This window comes from Convolutriloba macropyga, unplaced genomic scaffold (assembly GCF_964194025.1).
Source record: "Convolutriloba macropyga unplaced genomic scaffold, txConMacr16.3 SCAFFOLD_455, whole genome shotgun sequence".
NCBI classification, from domain to species: domain Eukaryota; kingdom Metazoa; phylum Xenacoelomorpha; order Acoela; family Convolutidae; genus Convolutriloba; species Convolutriloba macropyga.
Window position 1 is genome coordinate 31,769 of NW_027452305.1, and position 15,571 is coordinate 47,339.

General features: G+C 34.8%; 1 protein-coding gene across 2 annotated transcripts; it reads left to right on the forward strand.

Moving 5' to 3' along the window:
• Window positions 1-730: 730 nt before the first annotated feature.
• On the forward strand, window positions 731-15,363 carry LOC142357366 (EH domain-containing protein 3-like). Of its 2 annotated transcripts, none has more exons than XM_075409014.1 (7): window positions 731-945; window positions 2,729-2,829; window positions 3,287-3,592; window positions 10,119-10,304; window positions 11,049-11,242; window positions 11,644-11,816; window positions 15,033-15,363. In XM_075409014.1, exons 1-7 carry the CDS (start codon window positions 743-745, stop codon window positions 15,319-15,321), a joined length of 1,452 nt encoding a protein of 483 aa, XP_075265129.1. In that variant the 5' UTR covers window positions 731-742; the 3' UTR covers window positions 15,322-15,363. The 2 variants fall into 2 exon arrangements, with proteins under 2 accessions (XP_075265129.1, XP_075265130.1); XM_075409015.1 differs by having other exon boundaries at window positions 15,047-15,217.
• Window positions 15,364-15,571: the final 208 nt, after the last annotated feature.

Below are 15,571 nucleotides of genomic sequence, written 5' to 3' on the forward strand. Positions count from 1 at the left end.
GATTCTTGCAAGATTTCACATTCAAAAGGCGTTGACGAAAAAAGTCATTTATTTTCAGTTTTGCTGATCAAGAATTCTGATATAAGTCATGATATTTGGTTTTCAGTTAGTTTTAGCTACCAAAAACACATAAATATTTTTTCCGGAATTCAAAATCTTGCAAGATTCTTGCAAGATTCTTGCAAGATTTTGAATCCTGGCTATTTTTTTTTCATTGAATTAGGCTTCGTAACTTGTTCAGTAAACAAAAACTTGCTTCAAAGATGTTTCCTAAAACACTTGTACCCAGATTTGTTTTTTGGCCTTGATTGATATCTTGCAAGATTCTTGCAAGAATCTTGCAAGTTTTGAATCATCTTGCAAGATTCTTGCAAGATTTGAATCCGCTCATCACTAGGGATGATAATCATATTGCCGCATTCAAAGTGCTAAAGATTTCTCTTTTTTTTTCCGTCGTTTTTGTTTGATCTTATAGACTAAATGACTCAAAATTAAAGGATCTCTCTTTTTAATCAGTTAAATGAAACGTGATAGCCTTATCTATATCTTACCAAAGTGATCCAAGATCTCGAAAAGCTTTGCAAGAATTATCATGATATCGCATGTTATCGGTGAGATGCATCAAGTTTCGTTTCAGTGCATAGTCAGTTTTAAATGAGATCGCTCTCGCAACTAAAAATTGATTGAAGTAGTGCCTACTATTGTAATAAAAAATGTAGAACCCGATTGAACTAACCCTGAGATGTGGCGGCCGGCTAGGAGGGAGAGGAAAACAGTCAAAGCTAGCAAAAGGTCCAGTAAAGCTGCCCTAGAATCAGTGAAGGCAAAAATCTCAACTGTCAAAGCTGACAACCCGTTCCGACACTACAGAAGCAACGAAACACTAGGAATTAGATGTCAGAACGACTTGACCCAATTATTCACCAAGTATGATGGCAGATTCAGGTTCGTCAAATTTTCTTCTTAACGAATATTACGCAGAGCATTTCCATGAGAAGACACTTTTTCTAGGTCGTGATAATCAACTGAAAATACTGGCCCAAGGTACCCGGGCCGAGGTGTCCACCCTTGTTCCACTAAGCAAGAACAAGGGTGTGAAGCAATTTCCACTCCTATATAGCCGGGAAAAGAGTGTAGGAGTGTAATTTTGAAGAATTTACAATTTTTTTCCACTCTATACTTCTCTCTTTACACTCTTTAATCCGCTTTTATCACAAACTCTTAATCCACTCTTAAAAATTCCTTATGATTACACTCATTAGTCCAACTTTTAGTTGTAAAAAGAGTGGAAGAGTGTAATTTTAAAGAAATTACACTCATAGAAATACACTATAATCACACAGTTCAGTCCACTTATATTGCCTTCCTTTCTCTGATTGCGAAACCTTCCTGGGTCAAACAGTGCGCGCAAGCAAAAAACTATGTAAAATTTTCACAAAAAACTATGTAAATTTAAAATAATCATTTTTGGAAGGTGAGGACAATAGGTCTTAGAAATCAAACACCGTGAAATCATATGCAGTTCATCGCTATAGTGTTGTTTCCATACATTGCTTCTCAAGCGTGCTAACTTTTTATTTTATGGTTTGTTAGAGTAATCATGGTTTTGTTTAGTATTTGGTTTTGATCAACACAAAGACAAAGCAGAAATCTTTTTAAATTCCACAAATTAACTCTTGTATATAATCATGCGCACTGTAAGCGTCATTATCTTAAAATTAGGCTGTGATCTTGAGCACTAGCGTTAACGTCTGAACTATAATTTCAGCTGTTTTTAGGCATTTTTCTATAGTGAAAATGTACACCACTCACCAGAACAACTTTTAAACTTTTAAAACTACTGTAGATATCTGAGTTCAGGAGAAGCTGTATTTTAATTAGAAATTATCTGATTTGTACATACCTGAAATTTGGAGAATCGACCTCTTCTTGAGTTTTCCAAAGTTGCAGTTGGTGCGTAAAGGAGTTTGCATAACGTTTTTGTAAAACGGTTTTGAAGTCTTCAGTTTTTTTTCGAAATAAGCATTTGCTTGAGAATATTATCTAACATAGCTCTGCAATGCCATATGTCCATACAAGAAGGTTTTTTGGAAAATTTTTTATCGGTATAATATCAAACTTTGTAGTTGATAATTGACTTAAGGAGTTATGATTTCAGAATAATGGAGCAAAACTAAATGATACTACAATATTTCACATATGAAACGTAGATTTTAGTTTTTTTTTCGTGCTCTTTTTCTTACACACCTTCAAAACTGCGAATATTTCGAATGAGCCCTTTACTGGGAAGAGAGGCTTTGGTTTAAGTGGTTGTGAAATTTTCGTTTTTTTTCATCATATTATTGGGAGTAAACTTGTATGATGTTAAAGAACTTTATTAGCTATATATTCTATAATGGCACTAGAGTTCAAATTGCACATGTATTTGAGTCATTTTTGAGTCAGTTATATTTGTTCAGCAACAATTGCCGTTTTAATTGCCTTTTTTACCTTGAAATTTGCATTATCTAAAGTACTCTCTCAATCACATTTTGGAATAACTACGAATAAACTTAGTTGTATAAAAATTTGCAAAAAAATAATGCATCTTTTTTTCGAAATATTCATAAATTTTAAATTTTTTTTAGAAATTTCCCATTAATTTACGACTACGGTATGCCTGATAAAGGATACCCTTGCATGTGGTGCAGACTCAGTTTTGCTTGTTTGTTTGTTTGTTGATGTTTAGATCAGCGGAAGTCTTTCACAATTTCAGTGATCTAGTGCACGAGCAATATGCAGAATCCTTTTTCACATACAATCCAATGGTTCTGGTGCTCGGTCGCAAAGGTATAACCTTATTTATTTCATAATCAATTTTTAAATACATTTTTTTAATTTATAATTTTGTATTTATATGGTTTAAACGGGTATCGCATGTTATTGGAACAATGACTTTCCTTTGGAAGAGCTTAGTTCAAAATTATAGACAGTAGATATAATTAGACATAAATAAAATTAGACATCAGATATGAAAAAAAATCAGCAAAGAATTTCAGTAAGTTATCAGTGATCTAACAAAGCGAGGATCTATTTTTTTCAACCCCGCAGCTTAGTGGCATATAGATTTTACGCCCCCCCAAGCGCATGTGCTATTTTTTACCTGGTAACTTTTGCCATTTAATAACACATCTTTTGTTACTGGGGTTCATAGAGGTTCATAAAAACACTGGGGCTGAAACAAAATAGATCCCGAAACAATAGAGGTTAAGAACTTCCACGAGTCTCATATTCTGAAGTTTTCCAGGAAGTGGGAAGACAACTTTTGTTAACTGGCTGTTAGGCTGGGACCACTACCCAATAAGCCACGAGAGTCAAAAACAAAAGAAGGCCAGTGGTGCCCACCACCATCACCCTGTATTGAGAAGTACAGACCATTTCACAATTCTGGAACAGGACAATATCGCCCCCAAAATAGACGGAGCTAGGGTAGTTGATAATGACAGCAAACCCTATGCCAGAGTGCTGAGGCCTTTTCAGCCCGAAATAAATACCTCACTAGTGCTTTGTTCGTACAAAGAGAGCGCTCTTTTGAGAGATGTCACAATTATAGGCAAGTTGTTTCAAAAATTGTTCCATTATCCTAAATTCTTGTTTAATTCAACGTAAAGTGTATATTGTAAGAATGAAAATGTAATAATGAAGTTTATATAATAACAAGGCAGATCGGCATCCACATCCGTCACAAAATCGTCACGGGCAAATTTGCCCGATCTGCATATCTCTTGTTCGTTTTTCCTATGTTGTGCATTAGAAATGCAACAATATTGCAAAAATAGATACTTTAGCAAAAACAGGCAAAATTGAAGGGAAATGCGCAACCCGTGTTCGCAAAAATTTGCAAATTTCAACCACGAAAATAAGATACAAGCTGTGTATCCTATTTTTTTGCGTGCTACGTATCACGAATCTGCTCGAATTATGTATCTCTTTATCGCAAGCAAAGTTACTCTATTTCGAACTAAATGTATATAATTTTTGCACTGAATGTATCTATAATCCACAATTAGGCCTAATTTAATGGGCGTTTATTATTCGATAAAAATTAAGTGATTAAAAGTGGTTTACCGGTTAAAATAAACCACATAGGGCTCAAATTAATCACAATGTTTATATTTGATGTGAGTTGTAGGTCGGGAAATGGAATTGGCATCACCTAAAGTCTTTTTTAGAGATTTTTCAGAAATTTGACAAATAGTTTAAATTCTGGAAGACACCTGTTTTTTTCAGGTTAATGGAAAATGAAAATAGCATCAGCTCATATTTTTGAACGTCTGTACATTTTTCAATCTATAAAACAAAGGTTTGTCCTGTAGCAACATATTAAATCTTCTTATTTGCCACAAAAAGAAAAGATTCGACAGAAATAAATTTCGGTAAAAAATTACATGTGAACTGACTACCGTTTTATTTCTTGCTAAATTTGATATAATGAATGATTTACATTTGAAATTAGCAAATGAATTGTCAAATTGGGTTTGCTTGTCTCTATGTACAAGTTTATAGGTGTTTTGAATTTTTTTTTACTGAAAAATCCCTCAAATCTGCATCTGTTATGGATGTTCTTTTTTTTCTGAAAAATCCATTCAGTGCGTGACTTTTTTTGCATCTCATTACAGTTTTACAGGGGTATATCGACTTTTGAATCACCATTTTATTAGGCTTGTATACCATTTTACATGTGTCTTTTAATTTGTTGGTACATAGTGGCTTCAAAAAGGTACAAAGTGTGAAAAAATTTGTCGTGAACAAATACGCATAAAAGGATGCCATCTGTATTCGAACAGTGGCTACAGTGAAATAATCTAACAAAAACAAACTACTGCTACTACTACTGCACGTACTTCTAATTTAATTTGTCTTTAAAGCAGTTTCTCTTTAAATAACTCTAAAGCTTTACTTTAAAAGCTTCAATTAAACCTTTATAAAAGTGCTTTATACTCCTTGTTGCATGCTCAAAAAGTGCGCGTTTAATTGGTCTCAATTGCGGATTAGAGTTAGTTTTTATGCAAAAAATCGGTACGTAAAGTGAGCAGAAACCCACTACAAGACTTGTCACCTATCTTAATATTTTAAAGTATCTCTCTTTCGCAAAAATGAAGCAATCAATTTTGCGAGAAATAGGATACAAAGCTTGTCTCCAAATTTCGTTCATTTTTTGTATCTCTTTTTTAAGCGATTTTTACTCAAATGGAAAATTTTGGGTATACTTCTGCGTCGTAATGTTTGTTAAAAATTGTAGTTATTTAGGCCCTTCAGCCTATCAAACAGGCATTTTCTTGGGCAGATGAGGATAAAAAAGCAAAAACGGAGAGTAGACAAGAACAATTTGTTCTGATTTGATGACTCAAAGTGTAGATTTGATAAAAATTACTCTATTCCTGTTTACAACAACAAACGAAAAATTGTTTTGGTAACGGTTTTATCAACCAAGATAAATGCGGAAAACGCATGAATTATGAACTTTGAATACAAAATCTAATCAAAAAGTTTAAGAAATAAAATCACAATTTGACATAGAACTTTTGAAAATATATAATGTTAAAATATTAAAAACCATCAGCTATCAACTGAAACACCTTGATGCATTCCTTTTACAGCTGATAAACGATCTGCCATCTTTGGATGCAGAAGCACCTTCAAAATTATTTTATAATATCACTAGATTACCATTGGAGGATTCAAAACAATAAACTATGCTAAAATAGAAAACATTCACTAACTTTAATCCACATTTCTGAAAACAGAATGTGAAGACAAATTGAGATGTCATATTGCCGCCGTTAGAAAAAATCGCCATTATAAAACGCAAAAATGTTGAAAAAATAGCTTCTCACTCCATTTCAAAAGGAACTGATACGGTTATTAGAGAGTTCGCCAATGGTACAGCTATAGTGTCTCTCCACAAAAAATATTGACCACTCACAATTCAGCGAATAAAAAAATGCGTGTGTTGCGTGAAGTTCCTAAAATTCAAATTATCCAAATTAATTTGAGGGTTAGAACATAACTTTAGTTTGAGATCGTGGATGTCTAGCAAAATAAATAATAGTTCCAGGAAATAATATCAATAGCATCAATTATATTGGCGACAGGTAGTCGCCTGTTTTAAAGTTGGCCTGGTACGTCGACGATTTTTGCAACTTTTTTGAAATGTTAAATTTTCTACTTTCTGAACAACATTTTTGCGGTTTTGCGGCAATCAGTACTTTAATACTTCAAGTATATTTGAGTTAAACAATCTGTTTATTGATTATAAAATTGGAATAAGAAAACGAGTCCAATTTGTTTCTGGAAATAGCTTTGTTTTGTAATTTCCTTTTTAAACAGATAAAGAAAATTCATAAAACTTTTATATGTATTAATTAATAACCGGATGAATGAACTTATTTTTAGAACGAACATTGTATGAATAAAATTATAATAATGAATATTGTATAATAACAAAGCAGATCTGCGCAGGCTTTTGTTTGTTAAGATGGTAGTTTTTCAGGTTTCGTTTTAGGTTTTTTTCCTTTCAACCTACAAAACAGGCATTTTTGTGGACAACTAAGAGGAAAAATTGAAAGTAGAGAGTAGATAAGAGCAAAGTGTTTTAATTTAAAGAATAAAAGTGTCAAGTGTCGATTTGTGAAAGAAAGACAACCATTTTTGTTTACAACAACAAACGAAAAATTGTTTAGATCATGGTTTTATCAAACAAGATTAATGCGGAAAATGCATGAATTATGAACTTTGAATACTAAATCTAATCAGAAAGTTTAAGAAAAAAATCACAATTTGACATAGAGCTTCTAAAAATACATAATGCTAAAATAATAAAACCATCAGCTGTCAACTGAAACACCTTAATGCATCCATTAATTCTCCGGTGTACAACTGATAAACCTTCCGAAATAGGCAGAAGAATCTTCAAAACTATGGTCGAATCTGAAATGTTCGTTGAAGCTTTTGAAAACATGTACTGTCAGAATCACGTAAAAGGTCACTAGCTGACCATTGAAGGACTCAAAACAATAAACTATGCCACAATAGGAAACATTCACTACCTTTAATTAACATTCCTGGAAACAGAAACTGAAGACAAATTGAGAAGTCATGTTGTTCCCTTAAAAAAATTGCGTTTATAAATTGCAATATTGTTGAAACAATAGCTTCTCAAAAGGAGTTTGAATAAACCTCGGGCCTTTTGTGTTGTCTGTGTCATGTTTTCCAAAAAAGCACGCTGACTATTTTGAATTACATCTCTAAATTGTACTTCTCATTAGAATATGAAACCAAAACCACTGACCAGTTATTAAGAAGAAAGCAGCGCATCAATGCAACAAGCCGGATACGTCAGAAAATAAAGCTTAAAAACAGGAGTGCAAAAATAGCCTTTTGGAAAAATATTTGCGGCTCTTAGCAACGAAAGAACTAATGGCAGCTAGAGTTTTACAAAAGTTATTCGGTGCGAGTAAATTGAATTTTGTGAAAACAAAATATGTGTATTACTCCCAAAAATTAGCCATTAATCATAATTTCCTGCATTTCAGCAAATTACAATTACCTTAAACGTCCGATTTACAGGTAGCAGATTTTGCTAAACCTCTGTTTAGTTTTATTCAAAAGTACATTCTAACTAACTTTTTTCAAACAATTGACAAAAGGTGTCTCCAAAACGGTAGCAGATATATTGAACCTATCCACGTACTTCTTAACTCGAAATTTGATATACCTTATCCGGCATATTCAAGTTTTTTTTCCTTTGAATCTGCTTGATATTTGAGTAACTTTCAATAGCCACTTCATTGGATCCTTGATTGGTTATTATCCTATACCTGCAGAATATTTAGGTTCATAAGCGGAGAAAAAGCGTCAAAAAAAGATTGTGTAAAAAGTATAAAAAGTTCAAGCCTCATTATTTCCCTGAGAAACAAAAACTTGAACTCTCCAGGAACTGATTCCGTTATTAAAGAGATCGCCAAGGGTACAATTTTAGTGTTTTGTCTCTCCGAAAAAGATATCGACCATTCAAAATTGACCCAACAAAAAACCGCCAGTGTAGCGTGAAGTTCCTATCTCCAAATCATCCAAATCACCTTGAGGGTTCGAATATATCTTTAGTTTGAGGTAATGGATAGCTAGCAGAATAATTAATAGTTTCAAGAAAAGAGATCAAGAGCCTCCAATATAACGCGAAATGTAATAACACCTCATTCAAAGTTTGTCTGCTATGTGGATGATTTTTGTAATTTTTTGGAAATGTTTAATTTTCTACTTTCTGAACAATGTATTTGTAGTATTGCGACATTCTGTTGACTTCAAGTAAATTTAGACGAAACAATCTATTCATAGATTAGATAATTGAAAGCAGAAAAGGAGCCCAACTCTTACCTGGCAACAATTTTGTTTTGTATTTTCCTTTTTAAACGCAGATTAGAAATCTTCCCATAAGGTTTCTTTATGTTTTAATTAAATACAGGATGAATGGAGCCAACGATCTAGTGTTTTATTTCACTCAAAGTTCACTTGAGTACTTATCTGCTTGTTTACTTCGTTTTTTATTGTGCTATTGGACTTCTGTAATCAGAATGCTTTTCCTGTAAAAAGAACTACTAGATATTGCTACATAACCTCTACAGGTAGGTTTACCACAATATTGTCTTGTACAGATAAATTGGAATAAAATGCGATCAACTTATTCAGAAAGACTATAAGAGATTTTCAGATAATATTGTCTTCAGCTTCAGGTACGTGTAAGTACCGCGGAGGTTGCCTGGAGGAACGCCGAAATTCGCGCACAAATCTGATAAAAATAATTGATTTGTTTTTAACTGCATAATTACTAGAGTGTAAGGTAATTAAACAACCCAATCCAAGCCATAAGAACAACGGCACGTCCAGTTGTTACGGTTATCTATCAAAATTTTATTTTTTGCCTTAATTACTCAAATATATGACAATGTTTTGAAAGATCTAGCAAATAAAGCTGGTCATCATAAAATTGCAACCGTTTAACTCATCAGATGGTTAAATGTCTATGTGTGTTGATAAAGCGTTTGCTCAAGATGTTGTTAAAACAGCATTTTTTAAATGCTATTTTTCCAAGCTTGACGTTGTAATTTTATCGTGGTTTTGTGTACGTCAAATTGATATCCAGGCAAATTTTCCATATACTGTGCAGGACATTGTTTAATATAGCAAAAAAATATGATTCAATAATATTAAAGGTCATTTACGTCAAATTCTTGTCATTTACGTAAATGTGTTTGCAAAACTGTAACTTGCAGATTATTTTTGTCTCAAAACCAGCTGTAAATGAATAAAATTAGTTAGCGGAGAACATAAAACATTATGAAAAGTATTTGTGAATGCTGAAGATAGACAATATCGCATGATGTTACGTATCTTTCAGTAGTTTTGATCTAGGTGTCCTTTTTCGGTAAATGACCGGAGATAGTGATTTTGGATCTTTTTTTGTGTTTTTAATTGCTCTCAAACAATGTTTGTAGTATTCGTATTAGTCCTGTGGTGTGGTTTTTAATGCGACTTTTTGCTTTAACTTCGTCGGACCCGTTTGAATTTTCGCCCTCAACAATGGGATAAAAAAGTAGCGCTCGGAGGGCTTTCAGTGGCCGAGTAGCTCTCTTAAGGCCTTGCGCCTTACTAGTCTGCGATTGACCCTACTAAGTATGCGATTGACCAAAACTGTGTTGGTGAGACAATTTCAAGGTGCGAAGGGCGGTTCTTAGTCTCAAAAGTTTGACCCCTCACTTTATCTTATCTTTTCAGGTAATTTTTATCAGAGTACCCTCACGTTAATGGTGTGTTACATAAAAAGTTAGCATAAATTGTGCAAGTAAATTGCAGATCAATTGTGCAGGAACGTGCACTTTTCACGAATGACCTGCAATTGCTTAGACGTCCAGATCCAGCGTAGTTACTGTAAATGGACGCCAAAATACATGCGCAGCTCATGTAAATTTACCTGCGTTTTCAGATAAATTTACGTGCAGGTTTTTAAGAGTGTTGTGTCATCAGCGACAAATAACGAAATCAATCACAAAGGTGCTGAAACGCCGAGTCAATCTTTTCAGACACGCCGTGTACCTCAACGAAGACAGCGGGGTCAAGTGGGAAACATTTCATCAGTGACGTCACGGAGACACTGTGTTTTACGTGTGATCGCATCTATGTTGTTGTGGATGCCCAGAGAGGACTTATAAACACAGAAGACAGTATCTCATCTGAAGAAATTGTTGAGCTATCGTACCAGCTGTTGGGTTAGATATGCATTAACTACATGACTCTACCCCCCTGAATTTATCAGAGTAACTAACAATCTGCTTGTTTAAGCGCGATGACATATAATCAAAAGTGTGTCATACTTTTTCAACTCGTTCTCGAAAGTCACTTTTCCTCTTTTGTGCTGCAACTGTACTATAATTATATGCAATTCACATTATTAGTGTAGTTAAGTAAGCTCATTTTGCTTGGGGATCCAATTTATGCAACAGTTTGGCAGCACTTCAATGAAATGTCCTAAATTATGATCTATAAACTGCATTTCTGATTGATGAAATTTTGTGTTTATGCTTTCCGTGTCTATTCTTTTTTCATTATTACATTAGAAGCGGACTCTGATTACGCCCTTTCAGACTAAAATGACCTCTTTTTAACTACCAAACCTTCTGGAGACCTTTGTCAGATCAGCTATTTTGGTTTGCACGACCATGAGGTTTTCATTCCTTATTATAGTCAAATTAGATGTCCCATACTTAAGCACCCGTGTCGAACTTCTACCCCAATAAAGATGCAAGATTGGGGGGGGGGGGGGGGTAATCGGGGAAAGTTTTTGCAAATTCCCCTCATAACTCATATCTTTTTGTGTGGTAAGTCGACTCAAGACTGAGGGTAATGGAGGGTAATTTGGGGGACCGGGGAAAGGTGCAAGAATAGGGGTAAAACGATGCAAGAGTATACTTACTAGCTAAAATATACTTTGCGTGTCAGTAAACTTCATTTAGGAGATGAAAAGAAAGTGGCTATAGTGATAACAAAATGCGAAAGTTTAACAGCAGAACAGGCCACTATTCTGGAACACAGAGTAGTGTGGGCATTCTCCAAACTGTTGGACACTGACCTCTGTCCAACTGTGTTCTTTGGTGCATTCGAGAATACAGCACTTCCTCCAGAAGCTGACAAAAACCTCATTGACCAGGTTACCTTTATTCATATCTAGTGTCCTCCCTGGCCCGAAAAAAGTTAATCCTGCAAGATGAAGTTAGCATTGGACAAGGATTCTTCGAATTTTATAGCGCTTTTTTCCTAGTTCAAGCTAATTTTCCTTCCTAAAAAGTTAATCTTGCAAAGAATATTGCAAAAAACGATTAGTATTGCGAGATAGTTGAAAGTTTTTAAAAGCATGTATCATTAATTTTAAATAGGGTGGGGTTGTTGCGCTCCTTAAGCGCTCGTTTTTCGCGAAAAAACATGATGAAAAATATGGAAAGAGAAGATTACAGTGCCTCAGAGTATTGAGTAATAGAATGTGCAGACGAGTCGAATCCTGAATTTTAATGCCCACTTTTTTGTGTATTTACTCTGTATGTAATTATTTAGTGGCACCAAGACATATACAATGAGTTCTATCATATGCAGAGGCACAAAGTGTTACACGTGGCAGATTCTTTGATACTGAGGGGACAGCAACTGATCTGTCTCAGCTTCGTAGTCAGACTCATCATAGCTAAGAGGACATACTTCAGAAAACACTTCATCCTCAAACATTTAGGGTGTGTAAAATTTCTCTCTCTCTCTCTCTCTCTCTCTCTCTCTCTCTCCTCTCCTCTCCTCTCCTCTCCTCTCCTCTCCTCTCCCTCTCCTCTCCTCTCCTCTCCTCTCCTCTCCTCTCCTCTCCTCCCTCTCCTCCCTATCCTCTCATCTCCTCCTCTCCTCTCCTCTCCTCTCTCTCCTCTCTCTCTTTCTTCTCTTCTCTCTCTCTCTCTCTCTCTCTCTCTCTCTCTTCTCTCTCTTCTCTCTCTCTCTCTTTCTCTCTCTCTCTCTCTCTCTCTTACTCTCTCTCTCTCTCTCTCTCTCTCTCTCTCTCTCTCTCTCTCTCTCTCTCTGTCTCTCTCTCTCTCTCTCTATCGCTCTCTCTCTCTCTCTCTCTCTCTTCTCTCTCTCTCTCTCTCTCTCTCTCTTCTTTCTCTCTCTCTCAAAACCACTTTTACCGGAATTGACATTGGTTATCACCCTAGAACATTTTTCATATAAGAAACTGTTATTTTCTGAAAAGAACTTTTTTCACGTTCATTTTGATTTGTTATCGCCGGATTTGCTTTTCGCTTTTAATCTTTTTGCTCACCCCGTTAAAGGTAATACACAAAATGCATTTTTGTGTTTTTCACCCGTTTTAATTGTTTTTTTGTTGTCTTCCCGACTAGTTGCTTTAATAACACCTCCCCTTGGGTTTCTAATAAGTCATAAAAGTTTTTTTATTTACCTTCAAAAGAATTTGTGGCAATTATACTAGTCTTGTGGCCCTTCTTTTACGCAAATTTTCGCTTGACTAAAATTTTGTCTGACATATTTAACTTTTGGTCTCCAAAAATTCTAGCGATACGATTCACTGAAACTGTTTTAAAAGAAATAAAAACATTGAGGGGGGTTCGTAATTTCAGGAGTATGATCCCCTCAGTCTAAACGCCTCAACTTCATCACATCCAACCCGCCCAACCTCCCTCCAATCTTAGAAATTTAACCCCTCTATGATCATTCGTCCCAACACAACCTCTCCGAACCCCTTTTGAGAGTAATTTGCACAAGATTGCGCGGTTAGGTTTAATGATGGGAAATGGAAGCCAGAAACTTTTTATAACATTGACTTAGTGTTTTTAGAAAACCTTGAATTAATTTTCAATTCCAAACCCCTTTTTGTTGTTTTTTTGCAATCTACTCTCCTAGTCTCAGTAATGACAATCCCCATACGTTTTCCTATGAAAAATAAATTAATCTAACATTAAACATATTTTTTTGCTTTCACCTTTTTATTTTTTAATTTGTATTTTTAATAGCTGTTCTCAATGAAGGCTATTCTCAATAGCTATTTTCAATAACTATTCTTTTTATAACTATATAGAATTGAGTTCCGATCGTATTTAATGCTTGTGGTTTCTGTTCGATTATGTTGTTTTTCTTGTCTCTCAGTCTTCTTAATGACAAGAGACATCGGCCATCTGATTAAGCACTAAATTTTATTTAGCGGTTTCAGTTTAAAATGATTTTTCAAACGGATAAAATAATTATTTTCAATCAAGAAATAGTTTTTTGAAAGTTTTTTATCCATTTCTCATTTGGTAGAGAATTAAGTCAAAAATGTGGCTGAGTGAGGTCGGAAAATTATGCGCAAACGCACATTACCGAGCCTCCTTGTCTTCGTTTAGAATTATCCTTTTTTTCCGAGTTTTGTTCTTTATCTGTTAGACTCCATACTTTCTCAAGAGCTAACTCAGTTATAAATATAAGTGCAAACGCACTTAATTAAAACTACATTCAGTGAATCGAAAAATTTCTACGCAATTATTTACCTTCATTTCGTAGTGATTAACATGCTGTAAATCACTTCACAGGTGGAAATTATTGACACTGTTCAAAAGAATTGTTGACACGTCAAATCGGTTGTTCTTGTCAGTGACGCACTATGGAAAATAGAGACAAAATTACAAAGCGACAAATTTACAAAAAGCTGAAATTTTTTAAAAAAGAGTGTTAGTAAGTGGGGTAATTGGCGTTGTCCGTATGACTGATGACCTGAAAGAAAGGAGTTGGAAAATCATTTTCAAAACTTGAAGAAGCTTTATTGATAACAGAACTTGCCGCAGTTTTACCTAAATCTCAAATATGAATCGATTACGACTCCCAGGTGGATATGACAGCGCCGTTTCAGCACTTTATTTTTATAAGAAATGCGCTGAGTGTGGTAAAATTAAGTAAGAAATGAGTTGAATGCGCCGAAATGCACTGAAACGAGGGGAAAAGCGCTGATTTTTCAAAGTTTTAAGCATAAGAATCTTGCATAATTCTAGGTTGAAATGCACTGAAACTTTGTACGAAATTCAGTCAAAAGTCAGAGAATTTCATAAATTTAATTAGTGGAATTAAACACTTTTTGACGCCCATTCCTGAATTTCGAACCATTTAAATTTAACGATTAGCTCTCACTTTAACGATTAGCTTTTTAGTTGCTCTTGAACGAAGTTCATAGCAAAGCAATTATTGTAATCGTGTTGGTCTTTTTTATGCAAACTTTTTGCTTGACCATTTTGCGCTTTTCTTCTAGAACATTCTTTGACCTCTGAACTGACTTCTTCACGCTTTCGTTCTTCATTTTGAGTGGTCTCTATTGCTCTCACTCCGAAGTAAAACTTGGTAATATAAAGTCGGTTGCAGCATAGGAAAAAAATGGCAAATAGCGCAGTGGGCAGTGCAAATGGTTATGAAGAAGGAGGGCTGTGGTTCGAATCCCTGTGGTGTCAAATGTTCTTCCTACCGCCCGTCGTTCGAGAGCAAATCATCTGCCGACATTAATTGGTTTATGTTTCAAAAATTGTGCTGAAATCCGATGAGAATATAAAAGAAAATCGCTGAATTTTCAGCGCATTTCTTACATAATTTCATCGCATCTCTTCCTAAACTGTTTATTAATATAAAATCAAAATATATGGGAAGAATTTCAAGAATCAATGGCGCAGTGGATTGGCGTTGGCTGCGGTAGCGGAGAGCAGGATTCGGATCTCAGTCAGCGCTCTTTTTGAAAATTCAGTGGTTTTTAGCGCATTTCTTGCAAAACTTCAGCGCGTTTCATTTTTGCACTGAAATGTTTGAAAAATGAGCGAATTTCAGCGCTTTTCCTACATAATTTTTTAGATAATTTCTCAACCCGGGCTGTTAAACAATGCAGAAACTATTTATAGTAACGACGGCTTGCTTATGGTCAGTTTAATTTTCAGTAAGATTTTCTCAGCTGCTCAGGAGATCTGCAAGCGACCAATTAATGAATTCCCTTCGATGGAGTTAGTTCACCAACGATTATTAGAAATGGACATCAACACACTCCAACTGCCGTCGGGAAGCATGATGCAGGACATTGAGAAAATGATCTACCGTGAGATCCCAGAGATTGTTGAAGATCATATGCGCAAAATGAGATACATGTTGGAAGATGTTCGGTATTCGCCCTCATTTTCACTAAAATTAGACAATGCTCTCGAAGATATGAAAAGTTTGGATTTGAATTGAATTCTGTCAAGTTAAGCTTAGAAGGCTTAGTTTAATTTATGAATTGGCGATTAATTCAATATTTTACAATAAATAGCGCTTTGCAATAACTGTGTTAGAACCCAAACAAAAAAATCTTTTTATCTACCTTATTTTTCCAAGCTGCAAAGATAAAACCTTGTTGATTTTGAGATTCTAGATTTAATACGAATGCAAAAACACGAGCTAATAAGGTTGTCCTAGAAAATCGTTACTGTTTTCTTCTTTGCAT